Here is a 23,075-nt window from a genome sequence, read left to right on the forward strand (position 1 = left end):
AGGGACAAATGATCATCATAATAAAATAAGAGAAATCAGAGCTTGAACGGAAAGATTTAGGTGTTCCTTTCCCCCATGCGCCATTCAAGAGTGGAATGGTACAGAGGTAGTATGAAAATGGTTCGATGAACCCTCTGCTAGGCACTCAAGTGTGAATTGCAGAGTAACCATGTAGATGTAGATGTAGACTTTTTATCGACAGCAATGCTGGATGTTTTTTCAGATTTTATGCATCGTGCTTTCAGGTATATGTCCAAAGTATGGGCAATTCCCCATGCACTGCACGTTTCCACACCACCACACTTGCAATGCTGGGGCCATATCTCTGACTGCATTCCTCCCTCTGCCACATAGCACTTCAAAAGAATTTGTCTTTTCAAATTTTGTAATCATTTTCTCCAGCTCATTAACAAACAATGGACCAAATCCTTTTTTCATACCTTCAATGTCCAGAACGTCTGCAGGACTACTGGCAAACAATCACTGTTCTTGTAAAAGAGCTTTACTAGCAGTGTGTGGTCCTTCATGGAGACAGTCATGTTGGGTGTCTTGAACGCAAACTGAAGAACAGCCAAGTGTCACATGTCTGCTAGTGTACACACTGATACTTGCAGTACTGTCTATTGGTCACATTTTCATTAATTTTTTTTATGTGATGCTTTCCTCTGCATCAATAATGTGCTGTTCAAATCTGACATCTTTCTGAGAAGTGTTTCTTTTTCTGCAGCTTTTTGAATATTGGTCACATTTCCATTATTATTATTATTTTTTTTTTTTTTTTTTTTTATGTGATGCTTTCCTCTGCATAAACAATGTGCTGTTCAAATCTGACATCTTTCTGAGAAGTGTTTCTTTTTCTGCAGCTTTTTGAAACTAGAACTTTAAATATGGACATCCTGTCCAGAATGAGATTTTCACTCTGCAGCGGAGTGTGCGCTGATATGAAACTTCCTGGCAGATTAAAACTGTGTGCCCGACCGAGACTTGAACTCGGGACCTTTGCGTTTCGCGGGCAAGTGCTCTACCAACTGAGCTACCGAAGCACGACTCACGCCCGGTACTCACAGCTTTACTTCTGTCAGTACCTCGTCTCCTACCTTCCAAACTTTACAGAAGCTCTCCTGCGGTTTGGAAGGTAGGAGACAAGGTACTGGCAGAAGTAAAGCTGTGAGTACCAGGCGTGAGTCGTGCTTCGGTAGCTCAGTTGGTAGAGCACTTGCCCGCGAAAGGCAAAGGTCCCGAGTTCGAGTCTCGGTTGGGCACACAGTTTTAATCTGCCAGGAAGTTTCATGGACATCCTGTATTTGTCATCCATAGCCGTTATTCCACTGATCTGAATTATATTGTTCTTCATGAGGCAGTCTCCACTAACTGAAACTTATTCCAGAGGCTATAAGACTATTTCAGAGCAGTGTGACAACAACCATGGCTGAAGTGATTAAAAAAAACCATTTGCCACATGGCCTCACAAGGAATCCTTGAATTTGAGGTTGTAAGTTCAACCCATAGTAAGGTTCATTTGAAAGTGTTGTGTTAATAATTATGAAAGGAAAAATATTAGCTGCTAATGATTCACCATGTGCATCAAGAAGGCAACAGAAAACGAGTGTTCAGGATGAGCAAAGATCAAGCTTCTACATTATGTATGTATTATACTTCACAAAATGGAGATTTTTGACACACAAGAAATGTTAAAAACAAACCATTAACTTGCACCATCAACACCAAATGAAAACTGGTGCACCGCAGTCATCACAAAGGATTGCACCATCAAAATTGAAGGCAAACTCTTTGTGAGTTACAAACCATGCAGGATATTCAGCTAGGTATCCACTCCTAAGGAATGCATACAGAATCATATTGTGTAATGGGGTGATGAGAACTGATGGAGTGTGATGGCATGCAACCAAATGCAAAACAGAGTGTCATGAAGCTTATCGTGTAACTGGCTATCCTTTAAGGTATAGCTGCAGATAGTGTGATAACATGTTTTATAGGCATGGAAAAAACAAACATCCAGAGACTGAACTTGTCCAGTGGTTCCAGATGGTGTGAATTGCAATGTCACACACATTTCAGTAGGGATAGTTTTCTCTAAGGGAGTATGATTTTCATATGCAGACCAGGAATCAAGCAGACTCAAGTTATTTTGACCAGCTATAGGTGAAAAGCAGTGCTTATACCATAGTTATAGTTCTCTTATACCCATTTTCTCACTCTTGCTTGCTGTGATGTAAATATTTCTTACTGCCCTTGCACGACCATGCACACAAGAAAGAATCATAGGAAGCAGAGCGCCGCCAACTTCTCGCAGCACAATAAATAACTTTCCAGCCAATTTACCAACCACATTAATAGTCAGCATAACTGTAAATGAATGCATGAAGGCACTGATGTTAGCTGATCTCGATACAACTCTTTGTACCTCTTATTTACAGAGTTCCTTTCAATTCATTTCCTCTTCAAATCCTGAATTGGTTGGAGTTGAAAACAAATTCCTTACTGAATGATGGGATAAGTTTGTTTACCTCACCTACAAATTTTTGGGCTGATTCCACAATCTGATGTGCATTGTCAGATTGACGCTTTGTCTGAAATTTCATTCTCTAAGTGTTCCAACTCTGTAGCACTGTTTGAAGTCATGTTACCATCACCTGCTTTCTTAGAAATCACTCTAATCTATGCCATGTACAATATGATGTGTGTAACATAGTAGGTCACTATCATGCACATCCTGTAAATTGTATCAAGCATACTTGAAACTTGCAAATACCAGGTTTTGTAGCAAGTGTGCCTTGTTCTCTCTCTAATAGCCATAGTTTTTCTTATCCACTACATGATCATATTGCTGCAGACCTATTCCAAGTGTTTTTTACTATGCTGTGGATAATCTTCCATGTACATAATTATGTTTAGAACCCTCTACTTGGGCAACAATTGTCTTATACTACATTTCTCTGGAGATAGGATTTGTGGCTCCCTGTCCAACAAGGATGATGATCTACATGGCTCGACACCTGTTACAGTATTGCTTTCACTTGTTTAGCATGTATCGTCATAACTGTACTCCTCATGTACACTGTCCACACAGTCGAGCATATACAACACCACACATTCCACAGACTCATGTTGCAGAAACACTAATATTTCATCTGACACATCTTGCTCACTCAGTGAAATTCCTTGAGTTCTTTTCTGATTAAATGTCAACTCTGGCAACTGTTGTTGTAGATATAATGTAATGTTTTCTTTGTATATTGTTGTCGTTGTCTGCTTTGTGTCAATACCACTAGCACTGTAGTGTTGTTGTGGATAACTTATTGACTAAGCAGTTCAACTACTCTCTGCAGCCTCCTGCTGTGCTCACCACTGGATACCTCCAACCCCACTCACTGTTCCATTAGCAGCCAACATTATGGTTGCATGGTAAACAATGCATGGGGCACAAACATTATTGGCCTTTTGTGACCTCACACTCAAGGGGTTCATTATCAGGCCACCATCAACACTTATATGTTAATTTGTGGGCTGGAACTGTACGAAATCATATAAAAAGGGAATTTATTTGATTCCATCCTGTTTGAGCAATTACCTGATGTTCAGTTGTGATGTACTACCACAGGTTAGGTTAGGTTAGGTTATTAATATCTGTGAGGACTTGAACATAAGAGACTCATCATATAGATATTTGTTGTTGGAAACAGAGGTCCTGTCCAATGACCAGAGTGAATGCTGATCCTCACACACATGTATTTTTTCCATTGGGGATAAATGAAGCCATTGGTGCAGGAAACCCCAGTAGAAACTGAAGAGGATCTTGTTGGTGGGACTCTAGGTGCCTGTCTCGTTTTACAACACACAACACAGATATTTGAGACAGTGTAGAAAAATTTTATTTGCTTTTGTGATGCATCCATTGACATGTGGCCATTGCTTTGAACTGTTTCTATAAGCTTAAACTGTTAGTGTAGAGTGTGAGTTATTTATATCAATAAAAAAGTAAATATGACTTGCAACTATTACTTCCACATACCAAAATACTCTGTTTAGGATATTCTACCATGTGCATGTTATTGACATAAAGATTTGGGAAACCTGAAAATTCCCACACAATACATTTTATCTCCAGATGGATGGATAAATAATTGAAAAATAAATGATAAAAGTGTTCTGTTTTAACTCAGGCACATTGTACCGTTCATTATATCACTCTATGTTTGTCCTGTTTCATTGAACCCATCACTCCAAATTTCTAAGTGTCTACATAACAAATGGAAAACTTACTCAAATATTTATATCCATGACAAATTGTATATACATAAAAGTGTTACCATTCTGTAAGTATAATACACACATCAAAAAAAGTTTTGCATTACCTTGGTTCCGATAGTTCCGGAACCTGTACAGAAAATTGGAACAGAGATCAACATGAACATCATTTCCGCCCTTTTTATTGCTTATGAAAACCACACATTACATGCTGTACCACCATACAGAGAGACCTTCAGAGGTGCTGGTCCAGAATGTTGTACACAGTGGTAACTCTAATACCCAGTAACACATCCTCTTGCATTGATGCTTACCTGTATTCGTCATGGCATACTATCCACAAGTTCATCAAGGCACTGTTGGTCCAGATTGTCCGACTCCTCAATGGCGATTCGGCATAGATCCCTCAGAGTGGTTGGTGGGTCATGTCATCCATAAACAGCCCTTCTCAATCCATCCTAGGTATGTTCGATAGGCTTCATGTCTGGAGAACATGCTGGCCACTCTAGTTGAATGATGTCATTATCCTGAATGAAGTCATTCACAAGATGTGCATGATGGGAGCATGAATTGTCATCCATGAAGATGAATGCCACTCCGATACGCTGCTGATATGGTTGCACTATTGATCACAGGATGGCATTCATGTAACGTACAGCCATTACGGCGCCTTCCATGACCACCAGTGGCGTATGTCGGCCCCACATAATACCACACCAAAACAGCAGGGAACCTCCGCCTTGCTGCACTCACTGAACAGTGTGTCTGAGGCGTTCAGCCTGACCAGGTTGCCTCCAAACACGTCTCCAACAATTGTCTGGTTGAAGGCATATGCAACACTCAGCAGTGAAGAGAACGTGATGCCAATCCTGAGCTGTCCAATCAGCATGTTGTTGGGCCCATCTGTACTGCACTGCATGGTGTCCTGGTTGCAAAGATGGACCTCGCCATGGATGTTGGGAATGAAGTTGCGCATCATGCAGCTTATTGTGCACAGTTTGAGTAGTAACACAATGTCCTGTGGCAGTGCAAAAAGCATTATTCAACATTATGGCATTACTGTCAGAGTTCCTCCGAGCCATAATCCATAGGTAGCAGTCATCTACTGCATCCCCTGGGCGGCCTGAGCGAGGCTGTCATCAACAGTTCCTGTCTCTCTATGTCTCCTCCATGTCCGAACGACATCGCTTTGGTTCACTCTGAGATGCCTGGACACTTCCCTTGTTGAGAGCCCTTCCTGGCACAAGGTAACAATGCAGACATGATCAAACCACGATACAGACTGTTGAGGCGAGGTTGAACTGCAGACAACACGGGTCATATACCTCTTTCCTGGTGGAACGACTGGAACTGATCGGCTCTCAGACCCCCTCTGTCTAATAGGCACTGCTCATGCATGGTTGTTTATGTCTTTGGGCATGTTTAGCGACATCTCTGAACAGAGAAAGTGACTGTATCTGTAATACAATATCCACAGTCAATGTCTATGTGCAGGAGTTCTAGGAACCAGGGTGATGCAAAACTTTTTTTGATGGGTGTATAATTGAATGGAAATGTCCTGTTTCTCAAAGATATAAACTTAAGCTTTCATTACATGAGTCACATAACACAGAAATCCTTTCCACTATGCATTATCGTTTTCCTGTCTTTCGTACTGTAAAATTCATTCACAAAATTTAGTCCATGCACTGCTTACCTGAAAGATTGTGAATCCAGCAAGGCTAACAAAAACACTTGTGTATGGCGTTCTCCAGTGATTAACAACTTCTTGCTCTTCAACTGATAGCCACTCTTTTGTCCAAGTAAAATTGGTGAATAAGCCTGCAACCTGTTTATTTATAAAGAAGATCCATTAGTTCATATTTTTAACCATAAAATGAATAACAAGAAAAAATATTTATGTTCATTGTGCCATTAACTATCATCATTTAATAAATGAACAATTCTAATGTTTTAGGCAATTGCAGCAAAAAGATGTCCTCTTTAACTGCATCCACTCATTCCAGTTTCTCTGAAAAACTGCTATACTCTTGCCCACTTAACCATCAAGAACACAAATGCCAAACACAGTGGTATGTTCACACATTCACCTCAGCATAGTTCACATTAAATAAAACTGCAATACTGTAAGGAAATTATTGCATTACTTTTCTATTTCTGCTCAGCACTGGTGCATATATGTATTTTATTTTACATCCATTGGATGTGATTTTGAAGCGAGAGTGAGGAGGAAACAAAAGAAGCTACAATAACCTTTCCCCCTCATTCACGAAAAGTCTGTTTAAGGGGATCATCAAGACTGAACGTTGGGTGAAATTCTATATGCTTTACTGGATAATTGATACAAGTCAAATCTTAAATGTGTAAAGGAACTAAAAGCCAAGTGCTTAACATGCTCAAATATATGACCTCGTACCCAAAAACAAACACACAGTGATCACAACAACAATGTTGAAATGTGTTTAAAGATTAGGCATTGTATTTCTTTCTGTGTCCTTTTACCTTGTATACTTCTGCTCCTAAGGCAAAGAATGTTTCCAAATTTTAAAAAGCAGTTAGCCACTTTCCCCTTTATTGTTGGCTTGGCCTGGCCTAACTTTGTGCATATTATTGTAAACTATCCAAGACATCTCCTTGGTTGATTGAGTAAGACACTAGGAAATGTATATATGCCACTATGCTTAGATAGTTTCATTAGTAAATTGCTTTACAAATAATATCAATGACTTGGTACAGAGTCAAAGAGGTATGTGCAAGGCTCCTGCTAATAATTTTGTAACCCTGTAATCTTGATATCCAGTTAATTCAGCCGTAGTGGTAAACTTTCTTCTTGTTTGAAACTGGTACATTATGACTCCCTTCTTGTTCTATATTTTCAGTTAGTTACCAACAGAAACAATTAAAACAGAACACAGCAGTTCCAGCTTTCAGAAAAATTAATTCTAACCTCAGGGAGAAAGAGTATGGGAAGATCGAAAGAGTGGAGAAGACAAGTGTCTCATACCTTAGGCTATGAGTCTTATTCTCAAAACAGTTCTTCTTTCCCACATCTTTACCCCCCACCCCCAAATGAACAATGGACCTTGCTGCTGATGGGGAGGCTTCCATGACTAAGTCATACAGATAGCCATACTGTGGGTGCAACCACAATGGAGGGGTATCTGTTAAGAGGCCAGACTAATGTGTGGTTCTTGAAGAGGGGCAGCACCCTTTTCAGTACTTACAGGGACAACAGTCTGGTTGATTGACTGATGTGGCCTTGTAACATCAACCAAAACAGTCTTGCTGTGCTGGTACTCCCACCGGCTGAAAGCAAGGGTAAACCTGACACTACAACTTCTCATAGAAGATAGGCTAATGAAAGGCAAACCTACATGTTAATAGCATTTGTAGACTTAGAGAAAGCCTTTGACATGTTGACTGGAATACTCTCTTTCTAATTCTAAAGTTGGCAGCAGTAAAATACAAGGAGCGAAAGGCTATTTACAATCTGTACAGAAACCAGATGGCAGTTGTAAGAGTTGAGGTTTACAAAAGGGAAGCAGTGGTTGCGAAGGGATCAAGACAGGGTTGTAGCCTACCCCCATGTTATTCAATAGGTATATTAAGCAAGCAGTAAAGGAAATAAAAGAAAAATTTGGAGTAGGAATTAAAGTCCAGGAAGAAGAAACGAAAACTTTGAGGTTTGACGATGACATTGCAATTTTGTCAGAGACAGCAAAGGACTTGGAAAAGCAGTTGAACGGAATGGACAATATCTTGAAAGGAGGACATAAGATGCAGACAGCAAAGGACTTGGGAAAGCAGTTGAATGGAATGGACAATATCTTGAAAGGAGGACATAAGATGAACATAGACAAAAGCAAAACGAGGATAATGGAACGTAGCCAAATTAAATCAGGTCATGCTGAGGGAATTAGATTACGAAATGAGACACTTAAAGAAGTAAATGAGTTTTGTTATTTGGGAAGCAAAATAACTGATGATGGTCGAAGCAGGGAGGATATAAAATTTAGACTAGTAATGGCAAGAAAAGTGTTTCTAAAGAAGAGAAATTTGTTAGCATCAAGTGTATCTACATCTACATCTACATACATACTCCACAATCCACCATATGGTGCGTGGTGGAGGGTACCTCGCGCCACAACTAGCATCTTCTCTCCCTGTTCCACTCCCAAACAGAACGAGGGAAAAATGACTGCCTATATTCCTCTGTACGATCCCTAATCTCTCTTATCTTATCTTTGTGGTCTTTCCACGAAATATAAGTTGGCGGCAGTAAAATATTACTGCAGTGCATATTATTGTAAGCACAGAAGCCTAAATCTGTGAAACATATACAAGGTGTTCATTTTAACTTAAGACATTAAGTATAGATTTAAGTGTGAGGAAGTTCTTTCTGAAAGTATTTGTATGGAGTGTAGCCACATATGAAAGTGAAACATGGATGGTAAACTGTTTAAACAAGAAGAGAACAGAAGCTTTTGAAATGTGGTGCTATAGAAGAATACTGAAGATTAAATGGGTAGATGATGCAACTAATGAGGAGGTACTGAATAGAATTGGGGAGAAGAGAAATTTGTGGCACAACCTAACCAAAAGATGGCATTAGTTTGTAGGACACATTCTGAGGCATCAAGGGATCACCAATTTAGTACTGGAGGGAAGTATGGAGGGTAAAAATTATAGAGACCAAGAGATGAATACAGTCAGCAGATTCAAAGGAATGTAGTTTGCAGTAGTTACTCAAATATGAAGAGGCTTGCACAGGATAGAGTAGCACGGAGAACTGCATCAAACCAGTCTTTGGACTGAAGACCACAACAGCAACACACCTCTTTTTCTTTACACAGAGTCACAGGTGCGATAAAACAAAAGTGGCCTCCATATTAAGTTCAGCAGTTTTCTTTCCTTTTGTTTAATGTTTCTCTTCTATATGCGACATTTCTGTTCTACATGTGACAAAATATGTGGTAATTCAATTTTGATCAACCAGCAATGCAAGCAAAGCATACCTTTCTAAATGAGATATTCTCAGTACTATACCATCATTGATCCTGTTATAGTACTCATTTATAGCTGCCACTAGTTATCACAAGCACAGAAGCCTAAATCAGTGAAACTTATACAAGGTGTTCATTTTAACTTAAGACATTAAAATATCTTGAAAATTACACATCAGATCAAAAAAAGTTGTAATTTCTTTCAATTTGTTTGTCTTGGAGGGGAACAACCAAAGATATCCCATTCAACCCCCCCCCCCCCCCCCACCCCCCTTTCCCCTTGCATGGGTGTTGTGTCACTGGCCACTTTGAAATCTTCAATGGAAACCCCCATTTTTTAATTGGAGATTATAATTATACACCAAAACCTACATATGTTTTGCCTGAAGCATTTTCTCCATTTTGACACAGATGGTGCTGTAATTGGAGGAATAGAAATGGATACATAATCATAATTTATGACATACTACTCAATGGCCCTTGAATATCTATGGCACCTGAGACCCCACCTCTATGGTGCGAGGGTAGGACAGGCCAGTATTTCATACCTTCTAATTGGAAACCCCATTTGCAACATTGTATTCCTCCAACATATCGAACATGGGACTACGCGGCATGGTATACATAGGACAAAAGTATATCTCCAGGAATGTCAGCACAGGCATTCCTGATGTGGTCAACCATGTCTTCATGGTCTGTTGGCACTTGCTGGTACACCCTATCTCTTAAATATCTCCACAGACAGAAATCAGGTGATGTCAAATCCAGCAACCTAGCAGGCCAGGTAATAGGGCTGCCTCCTTCAATCCACTGACCAGTGTAAACACAATCTATATCTGGTCTGCTGAAACATGTCACTTCAAGGTCACTCCCCCAGCGCAATAAAGTTGGTAATGTAATTGACAAACAAGTGAGGAATGTGAGGCGCTGTGTCTTCTGAACCAATAACAGCACCGAACAAAAGTCGGTTCCGGCACTGGCACTACCATGTTGCTGGCTTCCGTGAAAACATTGTATATTAGTGCGCAAATGCCTGCTTCTCTGTTGTGTTACCGCCTCAACTACAGTTTTTGTTTACTAAACAATGTCACCAAAACAATGCCATTCACCAAGTGACAATCAGCTGAGCCAAGGAGTGCCATTAAATAGTCAGGCTTTGGAATTGCTATGGAGGATGCATGAGTTTTACGAGCAAGAAAAGGGATTTGTTTTTGTTCATGGGCATGAATCAATTCCTGCTGATAAAGTTTTAGAGCATACATTGAAAACTTTAGGACTCAGTCAAAGAACAGTTATAAGGAAAGGGGTGCTACTTCAAGACTTACAAGACACTGAAGTAAAAAGTGTGGAAGAAAGCCCCTGTGGGAGAAACAATGTGTTTTTAAGTACTCCAGGAAAGAAAAAAATGTAGCCTTGTCTTGTTACAGATATTGATTCTTTCCAGCCTGATGCAATTTGTCAGCACATATATGGAGAATACCCCACAATAGTGAAGTCGCTAATTTCTTTAAAAGAAAGTGAACTTTTCTCAGGGGGGAAAATGTCACTCAAGATGGTATTAAAAAGTATGGGCTTCTGTTTTAAAAAGTCAGATGGGCAAAAACTATTATTTGAAAAAGTGCACATCATTGCAGCTCATACCATTTTCTTACACAAAGTTGTAGGAAAGGACATACACTCAGTCATATGGTTAGACAAAACCAGGGTCAATGCTGGAGAATCAGTTGAGAAATGCTGAACTGATGATACTCTGAACAGCAGCAGTCATCAGCCAACAGGGAGAGGATCGTGATTAATTGTGGCCCATGCAGGATCTTCAAACAGCTTTGTACCTGAAGGACTTTTAGTTTTTTGATTGAGAAAAACAAGTGACTATCATGAGGATATGATTCACCCATGGTTTCTACAGTGGTTTAAAAATTTGCTGCTCCAGTTTAGTGTTCTGACAGTGTTTGTGATGGTCAATGCACCATACTATTCTGTGATTTTAGATAAAATTCCCACCAATAGTGACTGTAAAGAAACTATGGTGCAGTGGTTGCAGGCAAAAGACATTGCTGCGGACACAAGCATGACAAAGCTGTTGTTATACTCGTTCATAAAACAAAATAAGCCCATGATGCCCAAATATGTTGTAGATGAAACTGCAAGGAAACAGGGTCACTTGGTAATTAGGCTATCACCTTATCACTGCCATTTTAATCCAATTGAATTGGCTTGGAGTACTTCAGAAGTAACAACAAGACTTTTACTACAGAAGTGCAAAGACTGCTACATGAAGGTTTCGCTACTGTATACATTACCTCATGAAGGAAGAAAGTAGACCATGTTGCTAAACTCATAAGAGAAGCACAGACTATAGATGGAATTATAAATTAAAATGAACAATTAATAATTTCTTTAATGGTGATGATGGAAATGGAAATTTGTGGTAAGGACTATGGGACCAAACTGCTGAGGTCATCGGTCCCTAGGCTTACTTAATCCAACTTAAACTAACTTACCCTAAGGACAACACACACACCCATGCCCGAGGGAGGGCTTGAACCTCTGACAGGGGAGCCGTGCCAACCGTGACAAGATGCCTCAGACTGCATGGCGATGATGATGATGGTGATGATGACGAAGACAATGGTTTTTGTGCCAGTTCCGATGATAGTGAAGGAGAACTGGCTGGAACTGCACCATTGACATTGTAAACTGGTGAGTGCAAATGTATACAGAATTAATTCTTTCTCTCTGCAATCGGGTAGGCTATGCATGTTTTGCTTTATTTCATTCTGTGAGTGGGAACAGCGTGTTCTTTGGTAAGCTTAGGTTTACATTATTATATAATGTTTTACTTTCAGCTATTATGGTAACAATTTGGAATTACTTTTCATAGATATTGTAATTAACTTTGGGTGTTTTTATTTCCCGGTTTCATATACTATCAAATGCTTAGTCTCCAGCGTTGTTCTCTCCATTGTTAGAAAAATGTACTTTGTTGCACTTATATATAAGCATTGATTGTAGCTTACATTTACAAAACATACTTCAAAGTTGTGGGCTTCTGTGGTGGCAGCTATTGCAACCTCGCAATCGCAGTATAGCCAACTACATGCGAGCTGTCAAGTGACATGTTTCACCAGCCCGGGCTTTATACCTCTTGTGCTTGAGTTGCATAATGCACTGGGTCCACGTCTCATGGTCTAGAAGCTAGCATTGCTGTGTCTGGATCATGGAGTCCCAGGTGCAATTCCCGATTGGGTTGTGGATTTCCTCTGCCTGCGGACTGGGTGTTTGTGTTGTCATCATTATTTAATCATCATCATCATCATTCATAACAGTGGCTAGATTGGACTGTGTAAAAATTGGACCTTGTAACAACTGGAAATTTGTACAGGCGCTGATGACCCCGCAGTTTAGCGCCCCACAAACTGAACATCATCATCATCATCGTAATGCACTGGGCAGCTGTCATGCTGAAGCCACACTGATTGTCGAATGGCCAGGGCAATGTCCTGCAGTGGTACTGGTAGTTACTGTTCCAAAAATGTTTGATTTTTGTGCCCATTCGATGTGCCATTGATAACATATAGACCAATGAGTCTGTTCTCCATGATGCCACACCATACGTTAACTGACCAAGGATGTTGAAGGTCAACTTGCTATAACCAATGGAGATTGTTTACACTCCAGTAATGCATGTTATGTCGGTTAATAATACCTTGGTTTGTGAATGTAGACTCATCAGAATATAGTAATTCAACAAAATATGTGAGGGTTGTTTGCATTTTTGACATGCTCTTTCGCAAAACACTACCCCATTATGGAAATTGGTGCCATGAAGTTCTTGATGCAATGACACATGGTATGGATGATACTTATGATGATGCAGTATTGTGACAATACTACCTACTGACATACCAGAATTGTGGTGTAATTCCCAGGCATTTAGCTGAGGATTGTGTTGCATTGCTGTTAGTACAGCTGTTTCATTAGTTTCTCCTGTAACATGTTTGCTTCATTTCCTCTTATCAGTCTGTACGCTGTCATCAGACATAAAGGCATTCACAACCTCATAAAAGAATGAACTATAGCAAGCTTTCTCTGGAAAATGCTCTGCATACAAAGCAACAGCAACCTCACCATTTCTCCTACATTCTGAGGAAATCAGGATCTTTAATTTTGTCTTCTGTGATTGCCACATTCATCATCCATTTACACATCTGTTCTTCAAATGATAGGTAGGTGAATGGGCAATAAACACTGTATTATAATGTTTGGAGCCACTATCTGTTCTTCATCTACACGATACTTGAGCTCTGGTCACAGTGTACTGCCTGTTACAATATGTAGTAGTTTGCTACATGGCCATGGTGGCACATCGAATAGTCCCCTTTTCAATATGTCAGAGGAATACAATGTTGAAAATGGGTTTTCCAAATAGAAGTTATGAAATACTGGCCTGCCCTACCCTTGCAGCATGGAGGTAGGATCCCACATGCCATTGGATATTCATGAGCCATTAAGTAGCATGTCATAAATTATGATTGTGTACTCATTTCTATTCCTGCAATTACAACACCATCTGTGGTGAAACAAGGAAAATGCTTCAACCAAAACATATGTAGATTTTGCCACAGACTCATAATGTCCAATAAAAAATGGGGGTTCCCCTTGAAGATGCCAAAGTTGCCTCCTCACCACCGTTACACGGGATGGGGTGGTGGGTTGAGTGTGGTATTGTTGGAAGTCCCCTTCAAGAGAAACAAATTGGAATCATAACTTTTCTTGATCTGCTGTGTTGTATTTGAGATATTTCAATGTCTTCAGTTAAAATGAGCACTCTGTATATGCTTATTTAACTGAAATTATTAATGTTCTTCAATTTTAGTAAGTATTTTTCTGCATGATGAACATTTCATTGCTAATAATTCTTCATAAATTTGTACGACATTGCAACATTTCATTGCAAATAATTTTACATGAACTTTTAAGATATTGTCTCCTAAAAATGTCTCAGAATTTGTGCAAAGCAAAAGTGTTACTTTTTAAGAGCATATTTCCTTTCATGAGAAAGAAAACATATGCTGTTCCAAGTATGAAAAAGTGTGAATGGATATGAATGGAAGGGAATGCATTTTCCTTATAATACAAATATAAGAAATGGCTAATGAAATAGCATATTACATGGTACAATATTCAGCTCTGGTTCTTCAGTGGTTCAGCCCTGATTGACTGACTTTTATTTGAATCACATTTGCTTACAGCATGTACAGAGTGTGCACTTGTAATATAGGACAGGTCAACTCATCCTAATATCTTTAAATATTTAGCCTGCATATTACAGTATAAAAGAAAATACTACAAGTTATTTACGTACTACCTACTTCAATATTTTCAGTTGATTACACTACATACATACTGGTAATAATACCATTCCTCATTCTTTACAAATATACTTCTCTACACTATAATATTCTTTTTTCCATTAAGTAACTCTTTAGATGTTTCTGGAATGTTGTTTCACTCATACTGTCCTGTAGACTCTCTGAAAGATGTTTTACCAGTTGTACACCTGAATATCGAAGACCTTTCTGAGTAGCTCTCAGCCTGTCTGGTATGCTTCTCAGCTGACCTTTATTTATTGTGTCATATGAATGAACATCTGTATTTTCCCCAGTAATGTATTGTCTTTGATTGGTGAAATTACTGACCTGTATATGTACATGGATGGAAAAGTCAATATTTTGCTATTACCGAAGGCAGTTCTGCATGGCTCTGTTTGTTTTTATTCAGAATGGTCTAACGACCTTTTTTTACAGAACAATTTTTTTTCTTATTGATACTGCTGTAGTTTCCCCAAACAGTAATTCCATACTGTAAGTATGGCTCATACCTCAATGATGTTGGGAAGCACTTGTTAACTACCTCATGCAGAAGACATGCTTTGTTAGTACTACTTCAGTGGAATACATTGATGTTACAGTGTTCATCCATGGCATGCTATTGTAGAAGGAGTCACTAGATCACCTAAGTACAACATTCATGCCGTTCACATGTTTATTTGCATATATAAGCTGAATTTCAGTTTTTCCTTTCTGTACAACCAATGTATCAAATGTATTTGATTCAAAACTCTAAATTCTAATACTTAACATAAAAAATAAATGTGCTGTTCATATCATTTCCCCATTATCTTTCACTGACTGTATAAAAACTTGCATGTCTCATGATTTCTTATGTATTGTATGACATTTTTGTGTGCTTTGCAAAGCTGGTAGTATAACATTAATTGCAAACTACAGTTCTGATTCCTACAAATACTGACTGTAAAACTGAAGTATCCTCATTCAGATAAGTGTTTAACCTTATTTTAGTATATATATGATGTTCCACCTAACTTTAACATCTCATACATATCTGAAATGGAAAAAAAAAAAAAATATTGTGAAAAATGCAATTGGCCAGGGATGCACCTATGTCAGGAGCTCACACAATGGGCAAGAATGCACAATTCATAAATGTAAACAAACATCACTTTCAACACAAAGCTATGATTTTTCAAATAGCACATGTATGATTTTTCTACAGAAATGAAAATTTGAGGTACAGTTAGTGATGGCAGACTTATTTTCACTGCTTTAAACCTCATACCTTCTGAAATATGTAGACTTTAAATGATGTCAACAGTACCAAAGTTTCTGCCGTAATATGCAAAGCAAGGGTTGCCTACAGCAGGATTCAGGAGAGTGCAGGCAACCCACAATACAGCAGAAACTGTGGCATCATTTTCAGTATCTAAATCTAAGTACTCCAGAAGGTGTAAGGTTCAGAACAGTGAAATCAAGTCTGCCATCTCTAACTGAATCTAGAGTTTTCATTTTGGCTGAAAAAACATACATTTGCAACTTAAAACACATAACTATGTGTTGATAGTGATTTCATACTAAACTGAAAATTTGAAGAGCAGTTATCAATTCTGTAAATTTTGGCAGCAATATATTGATCAGAAAATCATTTCCCCTTAATTTCAATGTAGGTGATTATGTGGTTGGTGCAATATTTCCACCTTTTTCCTCATGTTTCCCAGGTTGTTCTATGGAATTGTTGAACAGTTTGTGAAACACTGGAACATCCAGGATGGAATAATGACAATATTATGAAAAGGATAGATCACTACCTGCATATAGTGAAGATTTTGAGTTTTAGTTAGACACAACAAAAAGACTGTGAGCATTAGTGCATGATGGGAGAAGCAGGACTGGGTGGTGGGGGTAAGGAGGAGGCTGGGGCAGGGAGAGCAAGGGATAGCAGGGCAGGGCAGGGGTGGTGGATGGTAAAGTCATGCTTATAGGAGCACACAGGGCCAAGGTAGAGAGAGGGTAGGGCAGCTAGGTGCAGGTGGGAGGTTAGAAGGTGGGTGTGGAAAAGGAGAGAGGACTGTGGCTGTTTGGGTGGAACAGAGGCATGTAATACTGGAGTGGGAACAGGGAAGGGGATAAGTGAGTGCAGGACAGTTACTAACCAAGGTTGAGCCCAAGAGGGTTATGGGGACACAGGATCCTCCCTACCAACACCAGCTTTTCTGAATTGCCCACGTGGAGCTCTCCCTGCAATATATCGTACATTCCCATAACCCTCCTGGCCTCAACCTTTGTTAGTCATTATCCTAAACCCAGCTAACCCCTTCCCTGTTCCCACTATAATACTACGCAGCCCTCTATTTCATGAAAGCACCCACAGCCTTTTTACTTCTCTACTTTTCCACTGCCCCCCCCCCTTCCTCCCACCCTCTGTCTAGCCTCCTGAATGCACTAACTGTCCTACCCTCTCTCCACCTTGGCTGAAATGCTCCCACAAGCAGCACTTTACCACATACCACTCCTCTTCCTGCTGTTCCTCCCCCTCCCCGCCCCAACCTCCTCCTTACCCCACCACCTAGATTGCTTCTCCCATTATGCACTGATGCTCATAGTCTGGTTTTGCCAGAGACTGTGGTCATGTGTGTGTGAATTGCATTTGTGTTTGTGTGTGTGTGTGTGTGTGTTTTGTCTAATTCTGATGAAGGCCTTTTGGCCAAAAGCTTATTTGTTTGAGAGTCTTTTTGTTGTGCCTATTTACAACTCAACATCTCTGCTATATGGTGAGTAGCAATCTATCCTTTTCATAATATTGTCAAATGTTTATGACTGTGGCCTAATCATAGGTCATAGAATGTCCACTGCAGTGGTATAATGTTATTTTCCATGCAGGTCACATTCATTTACAAGAAGCATAATAGAAGTAATCCACAAAATACAATCCATATCACTCACAAGCACCTGGTGTAGAATTTTAGAAGATATTATGAGCCCAAATGTAATGAGATTGCATTCTGAAAACCTCAGTCATGCAGAAAACAAATCATATTTTTCTTATAGATTAAAGGCAATCTGGTAATATTTACTGACTTCAAAAGTGCATTTCACTTAGTGCCACATTATGTCTTATCAAAGAAAATGTAATACTATGGTGTCAAATGAAATTTGTTACTGGACTGAGGCTTTTTTGTTATGAAAGACCTGTTATACTGGGTGGAGAGTAACCATCAAACATAGAATTAATTTCACATGTTTCCAAGGAAAGTGTGTTGGGACCCCTTCTGTTCATGTTGTGTATTAACCCTTTAACTGCTTCGTATGTGTTAATGAGTGCCTTTGTACCTGTCCCTGTGTGCTCTGAACATGTTTATGCGAGCCACTAGTCCTTCCACCTGGTACTCTGAACATGTCTAGGCACACGTTAACATTTCCAGAGCAGTTAAAGGGTTAAATGACCTGCCCGATAAAATTTATAGTAACCTCAGATGTTTTGGAGATAATGCAGCTATCTATAATGAAGTGCTATCTTAAGAGAGCTGCACAAATACCTAATCAGATATTGATAAAATCTCAAAGTTGTGCAGCTGCTGCCAACTTACTTAAAATGATCAGGAATATAAAAGTGTACACTTCATGAAACTCAAAAATATGGTGTCCTATGATTACAGTATCAGTAAGCCACAACTGGAATCACTCAACTCATACATATTCCATTATGAAGTTATGAAATGGAAAGAGCACATAGGTAAAGCAAGTGACAGACTATGGTTCATTGTCAGGACACTGGGCAAATGTAGTCAGCCTACAGATGAGACTGCTTACAAAACACTCATGCAACCCATCCATGAATATAGCTCAAGTTTGTGGAACCCGTACCAAACAAGACTATCAGAGGATATTGAATCTATACAAAGAAGAACAGTATGAATGGTGACAGATTTCTTTTACTCATGGAAGAGCATCATAAAAATGCCATTAAACCTAAATTGACAGACACTTGAACAGGTGTTTACTATTCTGTGAAAGCTTCCTTACAAAGTTTCAAGGACCAAAATTAATCCTTTTGTTGCTGTGAGCACGGATACACATCCTGCTACACCATTCCCCCAATGTTCCGTACATGTGTGCACATGCTGTTTGGGTTTTCCTACAGTACTATGGATGTCTGAATGCATTCTGCACTGCTGAACTCTCACAGCTGCAGACATGTTACTTCCATATCTCAGTGAATAAAAAAGTTTTGAGTATTTATAATACAACATATGTGCTTAAAAGTGTGTGCTACCATTTGCAAAAAAAACCTCATTTCAATATTCTGAATTGTGTATCAGATATGACAATTGTTATCACTACATGATTCACAATGTGCAAGGATGCGAATGGGCACATCACCCGTGATCATCCTTCACATATAAAACCCAGTAACTTAAGAACAACATGAGATATCCTTATGCTCTCAATTTTAAATAAAATTTTGATATCTACATTTGATTCACTGCAGCGTATGAGCTAAAGTAAACGAAATGCAAAGTTTATGCAATGGATTTCTGCCACAATCTTTACAATTTTGTACAATGTTTTACTTAATAATAATACTTTATTCAACATCAAATGATTCATTGCATATGCATAAAGACAGGTTACAATTCTTGATACATAACACAATAATACAACCTTCTGAATATGTCATTGATCAACAAAATGATTAAATTACAAATAAAATGGTTTGCTTGGCACTATTTACATATTTTTTTCAGAGCACTTCTTATTCTGCATGTGAGTATGGTATTCTTCTAATGTGTAAAAGGGATTTTGTAACAGGAATTTCTTTAGCTGAAATTTAAGTTTCTTTGTGCATAGGGTCGAAACTTTACTGGGCTGTGTGTTGGCTAACTTTAAACCTGCATATTGTGGGCCCTTTTCATAGAGTGCTGTTCTGTAGCTGCTGATGTAGAATTTTTCTTTATTTCTGGTGTTGAACAGATGCAAATCAGAACAAATGTTGGGCTGCAGTCTTTTAACAAGTAATGTGGCTTTTAGAATGTACATGTTTACAACGTGTAGCACACCAGTGTTTGGAAACAAGCCATGGCATGATTCCTTATATTTTTGCTCCTTTTCTGAAGTAGCAATAGCTTATTTAGACTTGCTTTGATTGTTTCTATCAAAATTTATGTTCTGTAATTTAGGTGAGAGGAAAATAGAGCATGGTATGCAGTCTTCAGGTCACAGTGTCTTCGCAGAACTTACTAATCATATTAACTACAAATATATTCTTAGACAACTTAGATGCTAGAGTGTCAACATGTGTGTACCATTTTAGATTGCTTTGAATTGTTAAACAGAGGAATTTTACACTAAGCACTTTTTTACTGATTCATTGCTTATGTATAGTTTAATTTCATCTTTAAAATTATTGTTGATAAACTCTGTGAGACATTTTTTACTACTGCTTACATTTAAGTGGCTTTCAGTAAAGTATTGAACAATTTCATATGGCACATTATTACAGCGTGTCTCTAGTTCATTAAATATCATCTGCATACAGAACTACTTTGGAACTTTGAGTGCAATTTTTATGCCATTTACATAAATCAATTTGATGCAACACATAACTATGGCCTATAATGAAAAGAAATTCAGTCCTTTACCAAGCAAAGACATCAGACTGTAAGATGTGCAAAAATGAAACTTATTCACCTTATAGTTTTCATAGAAATGGATGATAAGTAATTCATAGAAGCCAGAAAGTCCACATGGATGGAACTGGGCGCATCACGCCTGCCCAACCATTGGATATAAAAACCAATAACTTGAGAATGAAATGAGATATCATTCTGCTTTCAATTTTAAATAAACTTTTGATAGCGTATCTAAATTTCATTCACCACAATGTATGTGCTAAAATCAACCATATGCAAAGTTTACCCAGTGTGCTTTTTACTTCTGCGAACTCTTTAAAATTTTGTGCAATGTTTTCATTAGGTGATGCAACACAATTATTATGATGGATAATGAAAAGAAATTCAGTTCTTTATTGAGTGAAGATATCAGACTGTAAGATGTGCAAAAATCAAATTTTTTCACCAATAATTTTTGAAAAATCAGATGATACATATTTCATATCGTCCCAAATGCCATGTCTCAGTGCCGACACAAGCCTTTGGTCAGCAGTACAGCCATAACAAAAGCTGTTTCAGCATGGAATGCAAAGATCATGTCTGTAGCAGCCAAAGAGTTCAGAGAGAAAGATAGGAATATAGTATAGCTTCCTGTGTATCACTCCTGTAGGGCCTAGGACAAGGTTAGACCAATTGCAGACCATGCAGAGGCATTTAATCAGTCATATTCTTGGAATCTATACACAAATGTAATGGAAAGCAACCGAAATATGTGGTGCAAAGGGAAGAATTATCTTCTATGCACTTCACGATGGTATGCAGTGGATGCGTAAAAGTGAAACTGCTGGCTTATTATCCAACTAAGTAATTCATCTATGTTTCTGCCAGCTGTGGACATATAATGATCTGTGGTCTTTAGCAGTGAAAGCAGTTTCCCCTTCAAAACTACTTCACATTTACAATGAGTTAAAACTGTTGTTCCAGAATACAAATGTATCTCTAGAAATTTTCTTCATTTTATTGGCAAACTTAGGAAAAAAATATTGCCATCCAAAATAATTCTAGAAAGTTTTAAAAAATGATGTCTCACTTATTCAAAACAACACTTGTAGGTAAGAACTAAAGGCAATAATGTACCATATGTGACTACTGTGTCTTTCCAAAATTTGCTGCTAACCAGCACCCTTCTTTTGCATGCAAGCTGTGCACTGCTTAGCTTATGTTTGCAGAGGCGCTCATTGTATTTTAAGCACACTTCATATTCAACATACGAAACAGAGGACTTGAATTAAGCTGTTTTGCTTACCTGATCATGAGTATTAAGATCTCCTGCCATGTATTGGCCAAGACCCAGTGGGAATGATATTGATGATACAACTAAAGCAACAATACCTGGATAAAGGAAACGGCTGAAAGAAAAGCAAATGTTAAGTCACATTTTCAAGATTCAACATCTTGACTACGCTAACATTACATTTTAGAAAGAGAAAATAAAAATACATCAATAATATTGCAATATTTGAGACCCACATCACTTCCATAATTTACTGCAAGGAGTAAAAGTACAGTACCATGGAGGTGTTGTGTGGTTGAAATTCATGTAAACAGGACTGCTAATGTTTCTAAGCCTTTGGATGATATCTTTATTCAGAGATAATTATGAAACACAACACACCTGCACTATTACACCAATGTATGTGTAGCTTCTGTACCAGCTCTCTGGTGCCACATTCCTATCTCATGTGTTTTCTGCCCTCTTTTCCTGTCATCAGACCTTCTTCCCTCCAAGCCTCTCTGCTCCTCCCCTCCTTCTTCCTTACGTCATCAACTCCACCTAAAAGAACTTCTCACTCCAGCTGAGTTGCAGTTCTGATACAATATACACAGAATGAGTGGGAGCTCCACAGACAAACTTTCAGCACTGGCAGTACTGACCTAAACAAGAACAAATGTTCAGTAAACAAAGGCTCTGACATGAACATCTTAAGAGGTATGGACACTTGTACAGCAGAAGAGATGTACTTTTCAGTAGTGAAGGTGAGCAATTGCTCGTATCTCTTCTGGTATACACTTTAGAGCCCACGTTTGCAGGTCTTTTTTCCTGGTATTGGTCCGTATTACCATGTCTCGAACTAGGAAAGCAAAAAGTTTTCAGTAAAGGAAATGTGTCACACAGTAGTGAAGATTAACAAGAGCTCATAGCTCCTAAGATATGCATTTTAGAGCCCATGTTTACTAGGCACTTTTTTCTTATTTTGGTCTATAATACCACTTTCAAAAGCTTGTTGGTGGTTCTGAAAGCCTATCAATTTTATTGGCCTTGTTTATGTGCCTACCAACAACTCAATGCCTCGCCTCTATGGTAAGTTGTTACCTTTGATCCTACCATTATTTATATTTCACCAAGTACTTTACATTACCTTATTTTCTTAATTTTTTATTATTTACTAGCAAATTTTTTCAATTATCATCTTCCCTCATATGTCTATTAAATCTTCAAAATTTTGAATGTGCAAAAAATGTAAATTTCTTCACCACAAATATTTAATAATGCTGACACAGAAGGAATTATCAGTTTCAATTTACCTCAATCTTCCATTTCTGTATATTAATTTTCCATGAAAATAATCAACCTTTCTCTAATACATTTCTGCATGCAATGTCTTACATGTTGAATGTGGTACAGTGTAGGTGATACTCCTACACTCTTTGAAACTGTTCTATGCACTTAGTAAGAGACCTATCACCATTAATATAAAAATTAGTGGCTCTGCTCTTGCATCACATAATAATATGCATATTAAAGAATGAATATGACACATCATCTTTTGAGA

General features: G+C 38.5%; 1 protein-coding gene across 3 annotated transcripts in view; it reads right to left on the reverse strand.

The window, feature by feature from the left end:
- The window catches only part of LOC126470370 (chloride channel protein 2), a 516,483-nt gene that overhangs the window by 95,198 nt on the left and 398,210 nt on the right, over positions 1–23,075 (reverse strand). For all 3 annotated transcript variants that reach the window (XM_050098184.1, XM_050098185.1, XM_050098187.1), the window contains exons 9-10: positions 21,548–21,650; positions 5,966–6,097 (exon numbers count right to left, since the gene is read on the reverse strand). In XM_050098184.1, coding sequence (XP_049954141.1) covers positions 5,966–6,097; positions 21,548–21,650 — 235 coding nt within the window. The remainder of the gene's footprint in view (positions 1–5,965; positions 6,098–21,547; positions 21,651–23,075) is intronic.

This window comes from Schistocerca serialis, chromosome 3, assembly GCF_023864345.2.
Source record: "Schistocerca serialis cubense isolate TAMUIC-IGC-003099 chromosome 3, iqSchSeri2.2, whole genome shotgun sequence".
Classification (NCBI taxonomy): Eukaryota; Metazoa; Arthropoda; class Insecta; order Orthoptera; family Acrididae; genus Schistocerca; species Schistocerca serialis.